This window comes from Capsicum annuum, chromosome 1 (assembly GCF_002878395.1).
Source record: "Capsicum annuum cultivar UCD-10X-F1 chromosome 1, UCD10Xv1.1, whole genome shotgun sequence".
NCBI lineage: Eukaryota > Viridiplantae > Streptophyta > Magnoliopsida > Solanales > Solanaceae > Capsicum > Capsicum annuum.
This window is the reverse complement of record NC_061111.1, coordinates 778,030-799,686: the sequence shown is the minus strand read 5'-3', so window position 1 is coordinate 799,686 and position 21,657 is coordinate 778,030. Positions and strand designations below refer to the sequence as shown.

Here is a 21,657-nt window from a genome sequence, read left to right as displayed (position 1 = left end):
AGGGTAGTTGCTAACTGATAAGGTTTAGATCAGTAGGATATCCTAACTATGTAGTAATTAGTTGAGCAAATAGCATCAAAAGTTAAAATTAAAAAAATAAATAAAAAAAATAAATAAATTATTGGCGTTACATTAATCTAATGACAGTACAATCATGAGAAATCAAAAAAGAATTGTAATATTAAAATTCTCAAAATCATACCCTCCTTTGGTTTTCATTCCGTGTCCGATATCATAAAATGTCACGACCCGAGCTGGGGCCCTGGCCGCGACGGGCATCCCGAACCATCAAGGTACTGGAGACCCTTGTAACGGCCCAACTCACTAGTGATATTGTCCGTTTTACGCTCAAGTCTGCACGGCTTTAAAACGCGTCACTAGGGAGTAAGACTTGCTTACTTACATTACCCAGCATCCCACAAATGTTTTGCCGATGTGAGACTCCTTATCCTAAGTTAGGGTGTTACATAAAAATAGGCCACTCTTTAATTTTCTCTATGTTATATATGGTATTTCACTTCAGAATTTAAACGTAATTTCATCCTATGATACCCGCAACCTGCTTAGGAGCCCTGACCCATCTGAATTGTGTTGCATGAAGCTCATTACGAGGAATTAAGCACTCCATATTGATATCTTTTCATGCTCAGAACTCGAACTCGAAAACTTTATTAAAAAATTACATAATCATTGACAGTAAAACTCTTTACTTATTATTATTATTTTTTAATGCCAAATAGTAACTAATGAATGGGAAAGTTTCAAATATTGCTTTTGAAGTAGTCTGAATGTGATGATACCAGTTACACTAGTAATAACTACTACTACAACTGTCAAGAGTATATCATATATTATACAATATTGGCATCAACACCTAACCTTTTTAGCATAGATATATAGCTACTACTAAAATTTCACATTATTTTGATGATGCACATGATGTAGAAGTAACTAATAAAGATGCCTAACGTGGTGATGAATCATTAGGTATACGAATAAAGTTTCACACTGATAGTTAAAACGAAGCTGCATTCTGTAGATAAGTAATACTAAGAAATAGTGATACTTTTAATGAATGAAGTAGCGCCTTTTAGCTCAAAAAGAAAAATCTAACGTAAAGATGGCGTAGAGCTCGATTTAAAGTTTTTAACTGTCGAATGACAGATTTACTATCTTTATCCGTAACTTTGAAGATGCAGTCAAAAAGTGGTTAGGTAATTAGTCAAATGGATTATCACAATTGTGAAACTCATAGTTTTGTTTTAAACTCCTTTCTACCTTTTGATAAAGAGATAAGGCATAAATGTCCTCCCAAATTATACTCGAAATTGCTGTGATACATCAAAATTTTATAGAGGTCCCATTAACCCTAAACTCGTTTTTTTTTTTTTTTTGTGCTCCTTTTAAGTAGCAAAATATCTTTGTGCTCTTTTTGTGCTGCCATAACAGTCATGATATAATATAATTTAGGGGTATACTTAAGCCTTATCTCGAATAGATAAAACCAAAATTATTGGTTTAGGTTTCTTAGATAGAGTCATAGAGTCATGTGGGTACGTACAATGACATAATTTAAATGCAATAATTATATTCTGTTAATGAGCATTATACTGAAATTAGGGGAATGAATTATTCAAAACCAAATGAGGATTTACGTTCAATTATTCATTGCTAGGATGTGACATTTTTTGCAGCAAATTCTGTTGTATATATAGTCAGTGGCGGAATCAGAATTTTTATTAAGGGGTTTAAAATCGAAAAAAGTAAGCACACGAACTAGTCGAAGGGAGTTCAACATCAACTATATATATATAAAAAATAAATTAAATTAAACTACATATAAATAGTATAATTTTTCATCGAAGGAAGTTCGAATGAACCGCTAATTACAAAGTGGTATAGCTATATAGTAGCTTAATTATATGCATGTGACCTTCTCATAGCTTAGGTGAGTTGGGCTATCATTTCATGTTTTAAAAAAAATTACATTCTAACTAATTAACACCTGTGTTTTTTAGGTTGACAGAATTCAGTAACTTTCATTAAAATTTAGTATGTGTTAAGAATAGGGGCGAACTTATACATAATTTTTAGATGCTTCGATACCTACTAAACTCGACGCGGAATAGGTATAATTACATATAAGAATATACGAAAATAGGTATAAATTATATATAAAAGCACCCACTAAACAAGAAGTTGGTTAGGTGCGCTGACATTTAGATGATCTTAAGGTTCTTCACTGATAGATGTGTTCGGGTTCAAACCTAGTTGAGATTTTTTTTTATTTTTTTATTTTTTGCTGTAGTAATCACCCGCACTCCTTAAATCCTGAGTCTGCCACTGGTTAAGAAATTCAATAATAAGTGTAAATAATTCATCCTGAACTCATTACGTAAGCTTTCTTTTCAAAATTTAAAACTCATAAACTCAAAATGTAGCTTTAATTTATTACTTGAAGGTTATTAAATATGCTTTATTATTCATATACCGCAAGGATTATTCACCATATAATCGAATGGGATCACAATTGTTATTCTCCAATAATTTTAGATTATTATATTGTATTTAGTATTTGATTAATTTTAGTTAAATAGGGGTTAAATTTGATCATGAATATGATCATTGTTTAATTAAGTGTCAATAGGTTAGAAAGATAAATTAAATCATGCATGCATTTAATATTCCATGAACGTCGATGATCTATATTATTTGACCTTCTCATAAATACTAATATTCTAAAACTAATAATTACTTTAGTGTTTAATGAAAACAAAAGTATAAAAGAAGCATACTATAAGATTTTATTGAATATATTTTCATATTTGAAAAGAAAATTCATTCATTTATCCATTTTGTTGGTGGACAATATGCAGAATGTACAAATTAAATAGACGGAATTAGAGTTTTGAGTTTATGAATTTTAAAAAATAATTTATTGAAATTTTAAATAAATATTTGTTTGTATTTATTACGTTGATTTTGAATACAAATACGAGTTTTATTGGGTTGAACTTTAAAGATAGAAGTCCCATATATTTATTATGTGGATTCTTAAACACAAAAATAGAATATGAGCTCAAGCATATACTCACTTCTTTAGAGTTAAATACTATTGCTAATATAATAAAATTAGTAATTCATACAAATATATTAATTGAGCATCCAATTTCAATACTAATTTTCATACAAATATATTAATTGAGCATCCAATTTCAATACTAATTTTCATATTATATTTAACAACTGAACACTCATAATTTAAAATTTTTGAGTGTGCTAAATTTTACTAAAAAAATTCAAAATTTGATTAAACACACAAACTCATCGAAAGGGATTTAACATGTATTATATATACATATAAAAAATAATTTTAATTATATATAACTAATATAATTTTTCATCAAAAAAATTCAGATAAATATAATCCTGACCTCAAGCTGGCTCCGCCCCGTTAAATCAAATTGGAAGGGCGCCATTTCCATCATTATTGTTTGATATTTTTTTCAAAGAACAAACCGACAGACAACGCATGGAATAATGTTGACCTAAATATTACTATATATTATACTGTTTATCAAACTTTTTAGTATTATTTACTTTATTGTAACCAAAAAAATGATTATTGTCTTTTCTATAAATTGCGGTTGCAAAAAAATAGAAAAAGTGAATACATCATTTTTGACTTGGAGAAAAGTGCAAAATCATAAAAAGGGGCTTTTAATAGAAAAAGCAAAATTTAAACAATTAATTAATACTCCATACAAAAGGTTAAAAAATATAAGTATTAGGAATTGGATTATTTGTTGATTATAAATATAAACTATTTCCTTCGTCTAAAAGAAATTAAAGGTATGCATAGCATTGTTTCTAAGACTCATATGGATATGATTTATATGTTATTATAAAAACTTTTCGAAGGGAAAAAGGAAATTAAAGTTCATGTAAAAAGTTTTGATTTAAAAAGATAGGAAATTTTAGTCATTTTTTATATGTATTTCGCTCAAGTCTCTCTATAAAGATCATTCGTTATCACAACATATTCACTATAACCATATATGGGAATTATATATTAATGCTAGATATTAATTCATAATTTGGTGAAAATAATAATTAACCTACGTACTAACACCTAGTATTATATTGGCTGCTAGCTAGTGTGAAAAAAAAAAGAAAGTTAAACCATATAAAATCCTTATTTTAAAGGTTGGGCAATTAAATACACACTTCTATACGAAATCTAATTTCATTTAGACGCTACTTAATTAAAATAAGTCTTTGATAATACACCTATAGTCCAAATTGGAGAATGACAAATTGAAGAGCAATAAAGAAATTTTAACAACTTAATACTAATTAAAATATTGAATCCTAAAATCCATTGACTAAAACATGAAGATAATTAATTAATGTGTGTGGCGGCAAGAATTTCGTTTTTCTTTTTTTTCTTTTGAGTGTTTTTACTTTATGAAGGTTCCTTCATAATGAAGTCTAGTCATTTCTAATGTGTAAGTGCTATTCTATGTGTGTATATGTGTGGTGTGTGTCACCATCCTTCCAATCAGGTGCGGAGCAAGATAGGATCGAGGCGATTTATCTAAATATCTGTAAATAAAAAGGTATGTTATATATTATGTATGATTAAAATTATAATATTAAGGTGCTATTCTATGTGTATATGTGTATGTGGTGTGTGTCATCATCCATCCTTCCGATCAGGCGTGAAGCTACGTAGAATCGAATCGATTTATTTTCGACGAACAGATATATCATATATTATCTATGGTTAAATTATAACATGGAAGTGCTATTCTATGTGTATATGTGTGCCGTGCGTGTCACCATCCTTCCAATCAAGCGCAGAGCTGGAGCTAAATAGAATCGAGGCGATTTATCGAAATATCTTTCGACGAAAAGGTATACTATATATTATGTATGGTTAAAATTATAAAAAGAAAGTGCTATTCTATGTGTATATGTGTGTGGTGTGTGTCACCACCCTTCCAATCAGGCGCCCGCGAAGTTAGATAGGATCGAGGCGATTTATCTAAATGTCTTTCAACAAAAAGATATATTATATATTATGTATGGTTAAAATTATAATATGGAAGCGCTATTCTATGCGTATATGTGTGTGGTGTGTGTCATCACCATCCTTCCAATCAGGGGCAGAGCTAGAGCTAAGATAGGATCGAGGTGATTTATCTGAATGTCTTTCAACGAAAAGATAGACTATATATTGTGTATGGTTAAAACTATAACATGGAAGTGCTATTCTATGTGTATATGTGTGTGGTGTGTGTCATCACCCTTCCAATCATGCACGCACGGAGCTAGATAGAATCGAGGCGATTTATCTAAATGTCTGTCAACAAAAAAGTATACTACATATTATGCATGGTTAAAATTATTTCAAAATAGCACTTTGAGATTTTAGCCAAGTGAGCGTTATTCATAAGTTTAAAAAATCTTGAGTTCGTCACTGGTTTAATAATATTATTTTACTTGTTTCAATCTTCTTTTTCCCCTTTTCTAGCTAAATATATAAATCCGGTGGGTAGAAATTTTCTTTCTTTCTTTTTGTTCTTTTCAAATTAGTAATGAATCAGTCAAAATTAAGAAGCTAATAATGCAATTTGCAATACATGATTAACACAAGGATATATATAAACTTCCTAACAACAATGATTATTTATGCTTACTTTTTTTTATCCATTTTATTAGTGTCTTAATCAGGATATATAGAAGCTAATGAAAAGATTAAACGTTTACTGAATTGTTAGAAATAGGTGAATAAAGTTTAAGAAATATTATCTTTTTTTTTTAATTTTACTCAAAAAATCACTCAAATCAGAAAATATATTTATCTGACTACTTTTAATGACGTGTGACCTAATTTTTTAAGTAAGAAAAATTAAATGCAACTTATTTTAAATAAAATGTTTTATCAAATCTAATACTATTTGAATTGTAAAGTCCCCTTATATGTTGGCCAATTATATTGCTTTATATAAGTTTAAAAGAAAATTCAAATGCCTAAAGAATCTATGAGATTGATCGAGTTGATTGAATATGTGATCTTTCAAATTAAGAGTTTTTGGTTCAAAATTTCGTCTGTTTTTTGATCGAGCACATCACACGAAACTTGATTTGTATGCTTAATTTTTATATTATTAAATCAAAGTAAAGTATATCATGTGTATATTTAAAGAATAACTACCGCAAATTTTCTCATAAAAAATTATTAAAATGAGACCAATTTGACTTAATGACAGGCTCCTCTTTAGTCAAAAAAGATAACTCCACCATCATATTTATTTTGTATTATTTCTGCAAAGACATGTATTCTTCCACTAACAAATTATTAAAACAAAATACTACTATCACCATTATTACTATACACATATATATTTTTTTTAAGTCAATATTTGATATTCTTTTTGAAACTTTGATTAATTTAGATGGTGCATTACAGGAATGATTATGGAGGTAGCGCTCCCAATAGGATTTTCTTTATACCCAAGACTTGAATCTGAGACCTCTGATTAAAGATAGAACTAATTCCACCACTGCGATCTATACACATATAGTCAATAAGTTATAGAATTTTTTTTTCTCATTTTATTCATTCTTTCGTTCTCTCTCTTTCCCCACACAACCATAAAGCACACACAATATACATCATCCACAAACCCTCTCAAACATTCCTTTTTTCTCCTTTTAAAACCACTTGCTCATAAAGCTGTTCTTTTTTCGTTTTCACTCAAAAAAATAAATAAAAATTAATTAATTCTACCTTTAATTTGCTTCTTCTTTCTACTTCTTCATCATCATCAACCATGGATACTGCTAACTGGCCTCAGGTATTATACTAGACAACTTTTTTTTTTCATAGATATGAAGTTTTTATTTTTCTTGATCTCATGAATTCTTGCTTTTATAAAATTTATTGGGTGTAGAGTTTTTTTTTAAAAAAACTTTATAGCTATAGAAATTTGCATTACTTTTGAGAAAGATGCATAGTTTAATTTCTCTACTTTTACTTTAATTTCCATGAATTATTTTCATCATCATATATATAGGTACCACTCTTTTTATCTTTTTTTCTCTTGTTTCCACTCTTCTTTTTTACTTTTTTGTTATATAAATTAAATATGATTGTGAAAAAAGTTGAGAAAGTGAGAAAAGATCAAATTTGTTATACAAGTATAAAGTACAAATTAAAGTAGTCATCTGAAAATCTTCATAGAGCTTATGTAGCTTAGATAAGATTTAAACTAAAGCGTTATGCTTTTGAAATTATAAATATTAGAATTTATTAATGTTGTTGATTATTTTTAATTTCTCTTGTTGATATTTGTAGGAGATAGTGGTGAAGCCAATGGAAGAGATAATAGGTTCATCAAAACCTAATAATTGTGTTGAAAGGAAATTAGTTAGGCCACAAAAGGACCAAGTTGTGAATTGTCCAAGGTGCAATTCAACAAATACAAAGTTTTGTTATTATAACAACTATAGTCTATCTCAACCAAGGTATTTTTGCAAGACATGTAGAAGATATTGGACTGAAGGTGGATCTCTAAGAAACATTCCTGTTGGTGGTGGTTCAAGAAAAAACAAGAAATCTTCATCTTCTAATAATAATAATAATAATAATAATTCAAATATTAATCATGTTGTAATAAATAATCCTTTGATGAAAAAACTTCCTGATTTGATTGTGCCTCCACTAATACAACACGATATTGAGGAATATCCAGAAAGGCATTTTGGAAATCGACCTGATAATTCTACAGTACTACCTCAACATCATCATGATCAAAACCCTAGAAAGATCATCCATGAAGGAAGCCAAGATCTCAATTTGGGATTTTCATCTGATTTCAAGACTATCACTGAGCTAATTCAGGTATCGTTATAGGTTAATGTGTTGAATTTTGTTTTAATTTGTAAAACTCGTAGATTCTCTATGGTACATTTATATGTGTAAGTTAACAGAACAACATGTTTTAGCAAAGTTACAACTATTTTTCAATGTTATGTTATCTGATTTCTAGTTTGCTTTAATTTGTAAAATTGTAGATTCTCTATGGTACATTTATGTGTGTAAGTGTACACGTTAACATAACATACATGTTTAAGTAAAGTTATACTAACTATTTTTCATGTTATGTTATGTTATACGTTCAGAACTACTAGTCTGATTTCTGCTTGAAATCAACAGGTAGCAAATTACGATGGTGGTAACAAGGACAACAACAATAGCACGAATAATATTTCTACATTGCCTCCTCCCTCTGAGCCGAGTTCACCTGCATTTTCGCAGTTGCCATCCCTAAATTTCTCTTTGGATCATCATGGACTTGGAAATAATAATGTTCGTAGTGGCTATGGGTTTTTCTTTCCTTTTGTAGGTCTAAAGCAAGTGTCAAATGCAAGTGATCATGTTCGAGATCAATCTACTAATAATGGATATTGGAATGGCATGTTAGGAGGAGGAGGAGGAGGATCTTGGTAAAAATATATAGTATATATCTTATTATATAATTTATTAAGGTTTTTTTTTTTTTTTTCTTTTTTAGAAAAAATAAAATAAAGTATATTACGATCATACTGGGGGATTAGGAAAGTGAGAATCGAACATACATTTATTGTGTGACGGTAGAGAGACTCTCGCCGATAATACTGGGGGGTAGGAAAGTGAGAAGGGAACAGTGATTTTGGTTTTTGGGATTTTTTTTTTTGTGATTTTGTGGTACTGTATTTTATTGGTGGGGTGGTTTGGTTGGATTTAATTTCTTCAAAAACTAACTCAATAGGATGAAAGGAATTCTCATTTCTCCTTGATCTTTTCTTCATTTTTTTAGTTTTAATTTATTTTAATTTGAATTATATTAGCTGGTGGGAAGTTATGTGAAGCTTATTTTAGGTTTAATTTGCTTCATCATGAGCTTATTTATATATATGACTTGGGATATTGTGAAGAAAATATTATATGGAAGAAGAAATTAAGCCCAAATTTTTTGGAGGGCACAATGTAATGAGGCAAAGAGATTTCATTAGAGTTAATTGATCTGTGTTATTGGAATATAAATGTAGTATTATAATGTATGATCTTCAAGTTTTTTGTATTGAGATTTGTGTGACTTGGTACTTTAATTAATTTATTTTGAGCTACTTGTGCAAGTGCATTTTTGCAGCCTAATTTATGAATATAAACATTGTTTATATGCTTATATTACACCTTTCCCAAGAAAGTTTTTAGGGTTGTCAGATTCTGATTCCCTTCAAATGGCTGTGTAGCACTAATTTTGAGTCAAAATTATGTTCATTTGTTAAAAAGTCTAATATATATAAATAAATTAAATTTAGAATTCAAAACTCACAAATTTCGAACCCCCTCTCCTCTCCTCTCTCTCTCTAACTAGAGAGGCAGGCAATCCGAGTTTATAATCACCTTGATTCAGGATTTTGGAATATCAACCGAATTCTAAAGTGATTTCGGAATAGATTCAAAAGCTTCTCAGCTGATTCTTCAGCGGTTCTACTGACGAAAGCTTAATTCGAAAGACACGAAAATAAAAACTTATTTTAAATTCTTCATAGGCTTTTCGCTATATACATATACATATACATACATTTATTTACATGCTACAAATAGTGGCGGAGCCAACATCTTAACTAAGGAGGTTCAAAATCCAAAAATATGAATAAAAAAATTAATCGAAGAAGGTTCAACGTTCACTATATATACATTAAAAATAATTTTAAACTTATATGAATAGTATAATTTTTTACAAAAATTATTTTTTTCCCTCCTTTTTTTATTGCATACATAATAGCACTAATGAAGAAAAGCTGGCCAAATGATAATTGTAGTCAAAGCGCATGTTCTTTTATTATTATTAAATTTCTTATAAGAAATAAAATATGAAAAAAATCTGACAATGTTTAATTTTTTGGTCATAATGTGGGGTCCACAAACATTCCCCCTGGAATTCGTGCAAAGGAATAATCACATTTAATATGATGAATGAATATAGTATAATCTTTTGCAAAAAAATTCATTACATTTTCCAGTGTTTTGAATGATTGATAATAATACTTCAATCCCAAACAAGTTAAAATCGACTAATTATTTTAAGGAGATAAGAAAAGTTTAAAGTGGATAATAATTCTTTTTCAAATACACCTATAGAAATTTCTACGTAAAGTAAGTGAGAAACTTCAATTGTTGAGTGACAACAGCTTCGTATATATTTAGACAGTCTTCTCTTCATTAGCTAATGAACTGACTTCCCAGATGTTACAAACAACAAAATAAATCATTTGATTAGTAAGAACGACGGTCAATGTATATATATAAACAACAGAAACGTAATCAATGAGCAACAGAATTCAATAATCACTTTTCAGGAGTTTTGGAACATTTTCTGTTATTTTGAAAATGACATTTAGAGAATTACAATACATAAGTTACGTTGCAAGATTTACAAGTCTTTTGAATGATTTTGGCATACATAAGACACAAATGTTTATTAACTGACATATCTTGGTTTATAATCTTCACCTTTTGATAAGACGAAATCCCAAACAATTCGATTAGGAGTCGTTCTTCAAATTGCTCTCCATTTCTACGTTCGTAGGTTAGTAGGTAGGTTCATCGACATTAGCAAAACTCATGAACCATTGTTTTGGTTCAAGAATATTGAGTTATTCTCATACAAACAGTTGTTACAAAAAATGAATATCCACAAAGAGATAACAGGCTGATTTCTTTTACAAAATAATGATGACCCTTTCCAGTTTTGGCATCTGTAGAGGGGCATCCCAGTTTTAGTCGTGATGCTTAAATAAAGCAAATCAACTAGTACTACTTTTTCTTTTACTGTGGTATGTATTCAGTTGGAACCCAAAGCTCATTGATCTGCATTTATCCCGAAAATACGAACCTTGTGCATATGAGGAAACTTGGCAACGACCAGTATAAAAACCGCGATTGTGTTGAAGAACAACATTGGGTGTTGATAATCTGTTGTATGCGAGGCTATCAAGTACCTGCGAGAAGAAACAAGTATGAGAGCGCAACTGTGAAGGCATCGTAAAAGGGGGCTAATAAGTTGGGCAAACATACAGCGACGAGAGAAATCAATTAGAATAAAGAGTCCTTTGGGCAGCAGGTAACGGGTTCAAGCCTTGGAAACAGCCTCTGACAGAGATGTAAGGTAAGGCTGCGTACAATACACCCTTGTGGTGGGGCCCTTCCCCAGACCGTGCGCATAGGGGGAGCTTTAGTGCACCGGGCTGCCCTTTTTTTTTTCTATAGGGGGAAAGAAAAAAGAGGATCGTCGGGTAGCTGGTGGCACAGGAAAGACGAATGGAAAACAAATCAATGTCCTAGCAGGCTAGCACATCATTAATGTTAAAGTTGCAATAATAGTTGGTTCTTGGTACAGTAAGAACACCACTATTCTCAGCTAGCCTTCAATAATTCCTTTTTCAAGCATATAAGCTAGTGTGTCATTAATATGACACAGAATTGTTCAATTAGGAGTACCTTATCATTAAAAGTTTTGAATGAAAGGATGCAATGGATGAAAAGAAGCAAATGCAGCAAAATACTTTCGATATACATACTTCCAGAATAGGGAAGCAATAAATATGTCAACCACAACGCCCCTATCCCTCCACCCAAAAGAACCCACTAGCTCAAACCAAGCTGAGCATGTACAGACTTCCTCCCTTCCCATCCAACCCTATAAAGCTTATTCTGACGAACCCCTCTTAAATGAGGGTAAGAAACCCCATCTCCCAAAGCACAGCCAGAAATTTGTTAAAGAAAGATACACAGAACAGACTTCACCGACACGCTTTTAAAAAAAATAAAAATCTAAACGCAACTATAACATGCTTTGCCTATAACATGATATTTTCTTAGTCTTGGAACATATTTATGAATCAATACTGAATTTGACATTTCATATTGCACTTCATAATCCAAGACAAATTCTCAAAATGCAGAAATGTAAACAAGTGTGCATAATCCCATATAGCATAAATGGAGTGTTCCATTATTTTGCTACTTCTATGAGAAAAAAGGGGCATATTTCGTTGAATGCTCTTTCAACATTTTCCGTTACCATTTCTATTTCAAGAATTGAACTCTCTACAAGAATTATTTTGCATACAATTCAACTACCTTGTGAAACTTGCTTCACTGACAAAGATTAAGTACCAAAAAAGTACATAGCCTTTCTTTTTATTAAACCAAAAGGCACATATTTCCTGGTGCAGCTCCCGAGTTAGTTAGCTGTAGCAGACTAACCACAAACATAAGTAACACTATGAACACAAGTTCCATATCATTAGCAGTCAGACTAAATGAGCTTTTTTTCCAAAAGCTCCAATTCACTGAGAACTTGAGAGTTTCCTAAGCAACAATACATATTGTAAAATGAAGAATGCATAATGAACTTTTCTAATGAATAAACAGAACTTTTTCTAATTGAAATATTGAAAAAAGTAGTCATATGATAGGTGGAAATTAATTTGCAACGCTTTCAAAAGCTTTATTATGTGGCCCTTTTTTTCCTTTATAATCATTCAAAAACTCAAACCATTACTAGGACCCGACCCTGTTACTCCAGAGACTACTTTCTCGAAGAGCAAAGATTGTGACTTTAGAAAAACAAAACAATGAGTTTCCTCCTTCAATTCCGCAATTTAAGTAATTTTTCCAGGGTCAATGGTATAACTTATTATTAACTTCTAAAACCTTTAGGATAGCTACTACCAACAATTACAAAACAAATCATAATTATTGTCTCATAACTCTCATCAGAAGCTCATAGTCATTTCTTTTTTCTTTTGGGTCATAGGTCCACTGAATGCTAACTTTCATCAAATGAAAATTTTTCACATATTGCTTTCAGAGGGAAAATTTGTCCATTTCACGTGGACCGTTTGGGTTCTCAACAAATCAGATGTTATAAGCACTAATGAGGAACTCAAAACAGTTATATATTCACCTCAGGGAGAAGTTCATTAGTGGCTAAATAGCTGTGCACCCTCAATAATTACTTGTGAAACCTGGCAGTCATTCAACCATGGCATATCCAGATACCTTCTGCAGTTCTGCTTCAAATATGCCAACAGCCTAACACTTTCTACTAGTGTCAAGAGATTTATCATGTCCTGTGTAGGTCTTGAAGTTAAATGGAGATTTATCATGTCCTGTGTAGGTCTTGAAGTTAAATGGGACCTACTTTCTGCTAAACTATACTACGATTAGGGTATATAAATCAACTACGCATCAATCTTAAACTAGACAGAGTCGGCTAATGAAACACTTACTATCAATTCTGCTCTATTGATGCAAATCAGGGGTTCTCTAGAACGAGAGATTTCTAATTTTGCACTTACCCATACATGGACATTAACACTTTAAGAACAGTTAGCCTCAATTCCAATTAATTGGCATCGCTCATACAAAACATTTGATTCCATTTTTGGCTAATTCGCATAGATTCAAAGAGAGATTTCAACGACAACATCCATCTTGGATAAGCACAACCATTTTATAGATTTTGGCCTTCAACTTGTTAAATCTCCTCCTATCATACATCACTCCACCATTTCAGTCATCATATTCTATGTGTTAATTCTTCATTTGTCACGCAATACTCTAGGAGACTGTGAAACCTACCTTCCACTAAGAGAGTGTCCCCCCCCCACCCCCACCCCCAAAAAAAAAAATGTAAGATTTAATCAGATATTTTATACACTCTTATCTTTTTCCTTTGATATGGTAACATGGAGACTTGGACCTACAACCACAAGGCTGAGGTGGACAGAGCTTTCCACTTGAGCTGCCCTCTCTTTGTCCAACACCCTTTCCACTTATTGAGGGTAATATCTTCAATAGCGATTCCTCCATAAGTTTTTCAGTAGTAATAGATTTTATTAATTTGCTAGGGTTGCGGTGATGCTTTGTTGAAGAACCTAGATCGAATTAGAATGAAATAGATTCATTCAGTAACTTTCACAACAATCGGAATTTTACCTATTACAAATAAGTTGTAAATTGCTTCCATTACAGCATGTAATTATGTAAGAATTATATCATACATATTTTTTTACTCTTAATAAATACCCAACCCCTTCTGAATGATCCCCTTGGTCTTTTGGCCTTTCCTAAAAGTCAAAGTTTAGTTATGCTAGTGCAACGGCAGTTCCCACAAACTTGCTTTTTTTTTTTTTAATTAAGGAATTCCCACAAACTAGCTTTAAAATAGAGCAATCAAGCTTATGTAATTAACACTTTGACTAATATCATTAACCATGGAAGTTATGCATAAATGTAATGCTCATAACATAAATTTGTGCATATTCCATGTTGCTTTTATTCAATGCTACATGATCAACGGTTCCATAAGCTCAGATGCTTAATCTGTCTGGCTAGCTACTACACTCCATTTTCTGACTTCTTGGCCCGATAATTGTAAACTTCCCAAATAGGAATAATGTTGTATAAAATGAACAATGGAAGTTTTGGTTAATCAAACTTGCAAAATCATAGCTTAAGACCATTACCCCTTCCAATATATGGTACCCTACCATGATCAGAAACTCTATTGTAAAGTGCATCATGGTAGAATTTAGAAGGTTTTTCCAAGTCAGTTGGAGAGCTCATACACACGTCAACTACAATTGCAAGCATAACGGTGTTCATACTTCAAAGCTATGTTGCTCGGACTCGTCAAAAATGTCAATAGGTGCGCGTCGGATTCGACAAAAATTGTGTATTTTTGAAGAATTCGACACGGGTGCAGGCGTGCAGCATCGAGGGTGAAGAGTCCGCGCAACTTAGCTTCAAAGTTCAAACCATTAAAAATGTAAATAGCAATTAACTTGCAGAAATTAACTACTTACAGCACCACAGGGACAACAGTAAGAAACTTCCTATTGCGTGTAAGCTGCTTCCCACTATCTATCTGCTCCCACCAAGTCAACCTATTGTAGATACCTTGGTCATCAGCAAACGGTGTTCCCTTCTTCCAGTGAAAACATTGGTATGTGACCTGAAGATAAATAGATAATGCAAAGGCATTTGTAAAGACACCGAAAATTTGGAGTATGTACAACTGCATCCCTTCTTCAAATGGAAATTACTGATAATGAAATGCAGATAAAAAGAGAAGGCAGAGTCTGTCACAAAGAGATAAAATCTAGAGTAGGTATATAACAAGGTTCCTCCCATGCTATAACACCAGATAAAGGACAAAAACAAACCATCAAAAAATTGAAACCAAAGAGAAGAAGGTAAATATCATCAACTAGACTTTGACATGCCTAAGAATAACGCATACAAACATTATTCAAGGCATATATCTTAGGTAAACAGTGATAGTTATTTGCTAATAAACACATGAGACAGGCAAAGCATAGCACGAATAATATCAAAGACGCAAAAAAGGACACAATAACATGGAGATGTCGACCAATATGGGAATCAAACACCCATCCCCCTGTTCCAACCACCCCTCCTCCCCGGCAAGACTCAGCACCGATAAACACAATATCATGGATGGATCCGGTTCTGATACTATTGATAAACACAATATCATGGATGGGTCAGGTTCTTATACCATTTAATGAAACGAACCTTCGGCAATCTCAATCCCAAAGGGAGTTCACATGGCAAAAAATCCCCAACACTAAAAGAGATTACAGTCCATGAACTCCATGCCCTCAACCAATCTGAGATTGTAGCAATAATTTCTATGGAAGTCGATTGCAAAAACCAAATATACAGGACACTAAAAGACCATAGCTTTTAATACACTTGAGCTATCATCTACCCAAGAATCAAATCAACCAATCAATCAACTATGTCAATCACAAAATAGTATCATTTTCCACTACATTTACGAATCAAGACTAATACTAAAATAACTTCTTTGCAACATCTCTAGCTACTTCCACAATAATCTCTGATATCCAAATTGAACATAAACCAAAGGGCAGCCCGGTGCACTAAGCTCCCGCTATGCGCAGGGTCCGGGGAAGGGCCCGATCACAAAGATCTATTGTACGCAGCCTCACCTTACATTTCTACAAGGGGTTGTTTCCAAGGCTTGAACTTGTGACCTCCTGGTCACATGACAACAACTTTACCGGTTACTCCAAGGCTCCCCTTCCAAATTGAACAACAACAACAACACACCCAGTATATTCCCACAAAAGTGGGGTCTGGGGAGGGTAAAATGTACGCAGTCCATACCGCTACCTCCAAAGAAGTAGAGAGGCTGTTACCGATAGACCCCCGGCTCAAGATAGAGAATAGTATATAGGAGCGTAATGAAACATGAAGCATGATGAATGGCATAACATAAAAGGAATAAGACATAATAAAATAGAAATCAGAGCAATACGAAAATAAGGTAGATAAGCGCAATATGAGATAAGAGGTAAGCCATAGGACATCTGGAATACGACCCCCACCTAGCAGTAACATACACACACAGACCAAAGACATCCGCCACACCCAGACCCTCCTGACTAGGGGCTCCTACCTATGGACACAGTCCTAGGATTACTAACCCAGCTATACATGAGCTCTTCTAACTAGCTACAACCTACGCACACAATCTAGCCTTCTACCCTTATCCGCGACCTCCACACCTTCCTATCTAGGGTTATGTCCTCAGTAAACTGAAGCTGCTCCCTGTCATGTCTAATCACTTCCCTCCAGTATTTCTTCGGCCTACCTCTCCTCCTCTTGAAGTCATCCAATGCGAGCCTCTCACACCTACGAATTGGGGCATCCGTGCCCCTCCTCATCACCTGCCCAAACCATCTCAACCTTCCTTCCCGCATCTTGTCCTCCACCGAAGCCACTCCCACCTTCCCTCGAACAGTCTCATTCCTAACTTTATCCCCTCTAGTAAGTCCACACATCCAATGCAACATTCTCATTTCTGCCACCTTCACCCTTTGAATGTGGGAGTTCTTGACTGACCAACACTCTGCTCCATATAGCATAGCTGGACGGACTGCCACTCTATAGAATTTGTCTTTAAGCTTAAGTGGCACCTTCTTATCGCACAACACTCCCAAGGCGCGCCTCTACTTCATCCAACCATCTCCAATACGGTTAGAGACATCCTCATCAATCTCGTCATTCTCCTGAATCATAAACCCAAGATACTTAAAACTATCCCTCTTACAAACATCCTGAGAATCCAACCTCACCGCAATATTGTCCTCCTGCCTTAAGACACTAAACTTGTACTCCATATACTCCGTCTTAGACCTACTCAACCTAAACCCCTTAGATTCAAGGGTTTGCCTCCAAACCTCCAATTTTTCATTCACACACACCCACGTCTCATCAATCAGCACTACATCGTCCGCAAACAACATACACCACGGCACCTCCCCTTGAATACTCCGCGTCAACACGTCCATCACCAACGCAAACAGGAACGGACTAAGATTCAAACCCTGATGCAACCCTGTCTCGACCGTAAAATGCTCTGAGACCCCTCCCGCCGTTCTCACCCGAGTCTTTCCTCCATCGTACATGTCCTTAATAGCTCTGACGTACGCCACCGAACCCCTCTAGCCTCTAACCATCTCCAAAGCACCTCCCTAGAAACTTTGTCATACACCTCCAGGTCAATGAACACCATATGCAAATCCCTCTTCCTTTTCCTATACTGCTCCACCAATCTCCTCACCAGGTGGATTGCCTCTGTCGTCGAGCGATCAGGCATAAAACCAAACTGGTTCTCCGAAATGGACACAATCCTCCTCAATCTCCGCTCAACCATCCTCTCTCAAATCTTCATAGTATGACTCAACAGCTTGATACCCCCATAGTTGGTGCAACTCTGAATGTCACCTTTGTTTTTATATAACGGAATCATCGTACTCCACCTCCAAGCCTCAGGCATTCTCACCGTCTTGAAAATGTCATTAAACAAATCAGTCAACCACCTTAAACCTGCCCCACCTATAAACTTCCAAAAATCCACCGAAATCTCGTCAAGCCCCCTCCCTCTCCGCATCCTACGAATAGCCTCTCTGACCTCCTCAACCTTAAAACATCTACAATAATTGAAATCACGTCTCTCTTCCGAGTGCTCCAACTCCCCTAACCCAATCTCTTTGACTCCCTCCTCGTTCAAGAGCCTATGAAAATACTCCTGCCATCTCTTCTTAATGTGGCTATCTTCCACCAAAACTCTACCATCCTCCCCCTTAATGCACTTTACTTGGTCGAAGTCCCGACCCTTCCACTACCTAGCCTTAGCAAGCCTATACAACCTCTTTTCCCCGCCTTTCTCCTCTAACCCCGCATACAAGCTCTCAAACGCTGCTGTCTTAGCAACCGTAACTGCTAGCTTAGCCTCTTTCCTAGCTACTTTGTAGACCTCCCTATTCACCCGCTTCTCCTCTGCATCTTTACTCTCAATCAGCTTAACATACGCCCCCCTTCTTAATCTCCACTTTCTTCTTGACTTCTTCATTCCACCACCAATCCCCCTTATGTCGTCCTGTCCGCCCCCTCGAAACACCCAACACTTCTCTAGCCGACTCCGTGATGCAACTGGAAACCCTACCCCACGTAACATCCACGTCCCCACTACACTCCCATACCCCCATTCCCGCCACTTTCTCCTCTATCTCCAGTGCACTAACTGGCGTCAAGCCACCCCAGCTAATTCTAGGCCGACCCTCCCCGGCCCTTCTCATCTTGCTCTTCTTGATAATCAAGTCCATCACCATAAGCCTGTGCTGAGTCGAAAGATGCTCATTCGGAATGACTTTACAGTCCTTACATAAGACCCTATCCCCCTTCCTAAGCAGCAGAAAGTCAATCTGAGTCTTGGCTATCGCGCTTCGGAAGGTAATCAGGTGATCCTCCTTCAGGAAGCTCGAATTCACCACCACCAGCCCAAAGACCCTCGCAAAATCCAACAGAGCCCCCTCATCATTTCTATCACCGAAACCAAAACCTCCATGCACATCGTCATAACCTCCCGGCAAAATCCCAATGTGCCCATTGAAGTCCCCTGCTATAACAATCTTCTCCGAACTAGGCACGCTTTTCACCATCTTGTCTAACGCCTCCCAAAACCTTGCTTTCACCCCCTCCTCCAAGCCCACCTGCGGCGCATAAACACTACACACATGCAGTGTAAACCCCCCAATGAACAACTTAATCGTCATCAGCCTATCACTGACCCTCTTAACCTCCACCACCTGCCCTCTAAGCTCTTCATCCACTAAGATCCCCACTCCATTCCGACGCCTGTCACTCCCTGAGTACCACAGCTTATACCCATCCACATCCCTAGCCTTATATCCTACCCACTTAGTTTCCTGGACACACACAATATTAATCTTCCTCCTCTTAAAAATCTTCACCAGCTCAATGGACTTACCCTGAAGGGTCCCTATATTCCAAAACCCTACCCTCAATAACCCAAGTCCCAAGCTAAACCAAACTCAAATCAATTACAAATTGCACTATAAGTCTCCAAACACCAAGTACCAAAAACCTAGAAAAAAACGAACAAACTAAACTTATAAACATAAAGATATCAATCAACCTAGCTAGCCCAATGATCCGATCAAAAGAAAACTAAACTTGAATATAAACCAAAAACCCAAATGATCCAAGCTAAATCAACTACAAATTACACAGTAAGTCCCCAAATGGAACAGTACCCAATAAGCTAAATCATTTATCCATGAATCTTATATTGTTCTTTTTTAACAACCATGGTGTCTGGGCCAGCTTTCGTACAATAACAACAACATACCCACCTAGTATATTCCCATTAAGTGGGGTCTCGAGAATTTGAGACAACTTTCGTGCACCTCAACTAAATCCGCATATACTTGCCACCTCAACTCAATCATTTATTTAAACACAAATATAAACCAAACACCCAATGATCCAAGCTAAATCAACTACGAATTACGCAATAAGTCCCCAAATGGCAAGTACCCAATAAGCTAAATCATTTATCCATGAATCTTATACTGTTCTTTTTTAACAACCATGGTGTCTGGACCAGCTTTCATCCGACAACATACTCACCAAGTATGTTCCCACAAAGTAGGGTCTCGGGAATATGAGACAGCTTTTGTGCACCTCAACTAAATACACCACATATACTTGCCACCTCAACTCAATCAACCAATCATTTATTTAAACACAAATATAAACCCAATGATCGAAGTTAAATCAACTACAAATTACAGAATAACTCCCCTAATGGCACAGTACCCAAAACCAAGACAACACTAAGCAAACTACACTTGTAATCACAAGGATATCAACCAATCGACCAAACATTTATTCATTTATATTGTTCTTTTTTAACAACCATAGTGTCTTGACTAGCTTTCGTGCAATAACAAAAACATACCCACCCAGTATATTCCCACAAAGTGAGGTCTCGGGAATCTGGGCCAGCTTTCGTGCACCTCAACTAAATCCACGTATACTTGCCACCTCAACTCAATCAACCAGTCATTTATTTAATGATCCAAGCTAAATCAACTACAAATTACACAATAAGTCCCCAAATGGCACAGTACCCAATAAGCTAAATCATTTATTCATTAGTCTTATACTGTTCCTTTTTTAACAATCGTGGTATCTAGCTTTCGTGCACCTCAACTAAATCAAACACATATACTTTCCACCTCAACTCAATCAACCAATCATTTATTCAAACAAAAAATATCATAATAAACCTTAAAATGAGTAGAAAATAAAGGAGTCAAATAAATAACATACGATAAAATGAGAAAGATGAACAGTGGTCCAAGCCAATCCAGGAGAGCAACCGAATAAGGAGAGAACAATAAGCCATGAAAAGAACAATATGAGTATATAGGTCGTCCATACACCGGGATACGTAAACCACTCCGTATTCCGATTCAAATCCGTCGTCGGAACAGCCCTTACATACAAATTCGCCATCCAAATTCAATTAATTCAATAACAATAATAAGATCTAAGTAATATATATGTTGTATGGAAATATACGTACATATATATATATATATATAGTGAAGATAATATAGGGAGCTTAATTTTATTAGTCGCCTGAATTTTGATTTGATGATTGGAAAAATAAAAATATAAATGGCGACTGAAAACAATAGTGGAAAAGTAATAAATTGATGAAAACGAATATGGAAACGACGGGTTTGGTGGTTGGACCACTTAGGGATCGTTTGGGTAGTAAACAACAACAACAAACCCATTATATTTTCACATAATGAGTTTGAAATATTAATTTTGAGATTAATTATTTTATCCTCAGAGACATGAAATACTAAAGTCCCGAACAGTGACGGATCTAACATATATCCAGGGGTTCATCCTAACCTCCTTTAGTAAAAAATTACATTATTTATATACGATTAAAATTATTTTTTATGTATATGTTGAACTCCCTTCGGCTAGTTCATGTGTGCACTTTCGAGCTTACTTAATGAACTTTTTGGCTCTGGCACTATCCTGAATGAGTTATTTCATGTATTTTGTCCCAACCAAATATAGAATAAGCTCCTCCTTTAAATTAATTTCGAAATTAATTATCCTTATCCCTCCTACCAAACATCCCCTGA

General features: G+C 34.6%; 2 protein-coding genes across 2 annotated transcripts; one reads left to right on the top strand and one right to left on the bottom strand.

Annotated features, from left to right (window-relative positions):
* Nucleotides 1-6,613: 6,613 nt before the first annotated feature.
* On the top strand, nucleotides 6,614-9,186 carry LOC107863803 (dof zinc finger protein DOF4.6). The gene is made up of 3 exons (XM_016709954.2): nucleotides 6,614-6,863; nucleotides 7,364-7,909; nucleotides 8,225-9,186. Exons 1-3 carry the CDS (start codon nucleotides 6,840-6,842, stop codon nucleotides 8,516-8,518), a joined length of 864 nt encoding a protein of 287 aa, XP_016565440.1. The 5' UTR covers nucleotides 6,614-6,839; the 3' UTR covers nucleotides 8,519-9,186.
* A 1,348-nt stretch (nucleotides 9,187-10,534) lies between these two features.
* On the bottom strand, nucleotides 10,535-21,262 carry LOC107863798 (ORM1-like protein 3). The gene is made up of 3 exons (XM_016709939.2): nucleotides 20,819-21,262; nucleotides 14,932-15,080; nucleotides 10,535-11,058 (listed from the first exon to the last, which is right to left on the bottom strand). The coding sequence occupies exons 1-3, from the start codon at nucleotides 21,002-21,004 to the stop codon at nucleotides 10,920-10,922; spliced, it is 474 nt and encodes a 157-aa protein (XP_016565425.1). The 5' UTR covers nucleotides 21,005-21,262; the 3' UTR covers nucleotides 10,535-10,919.
* Nucleotides 21,263-21,657: the final 395 nt, after the last annotated feature.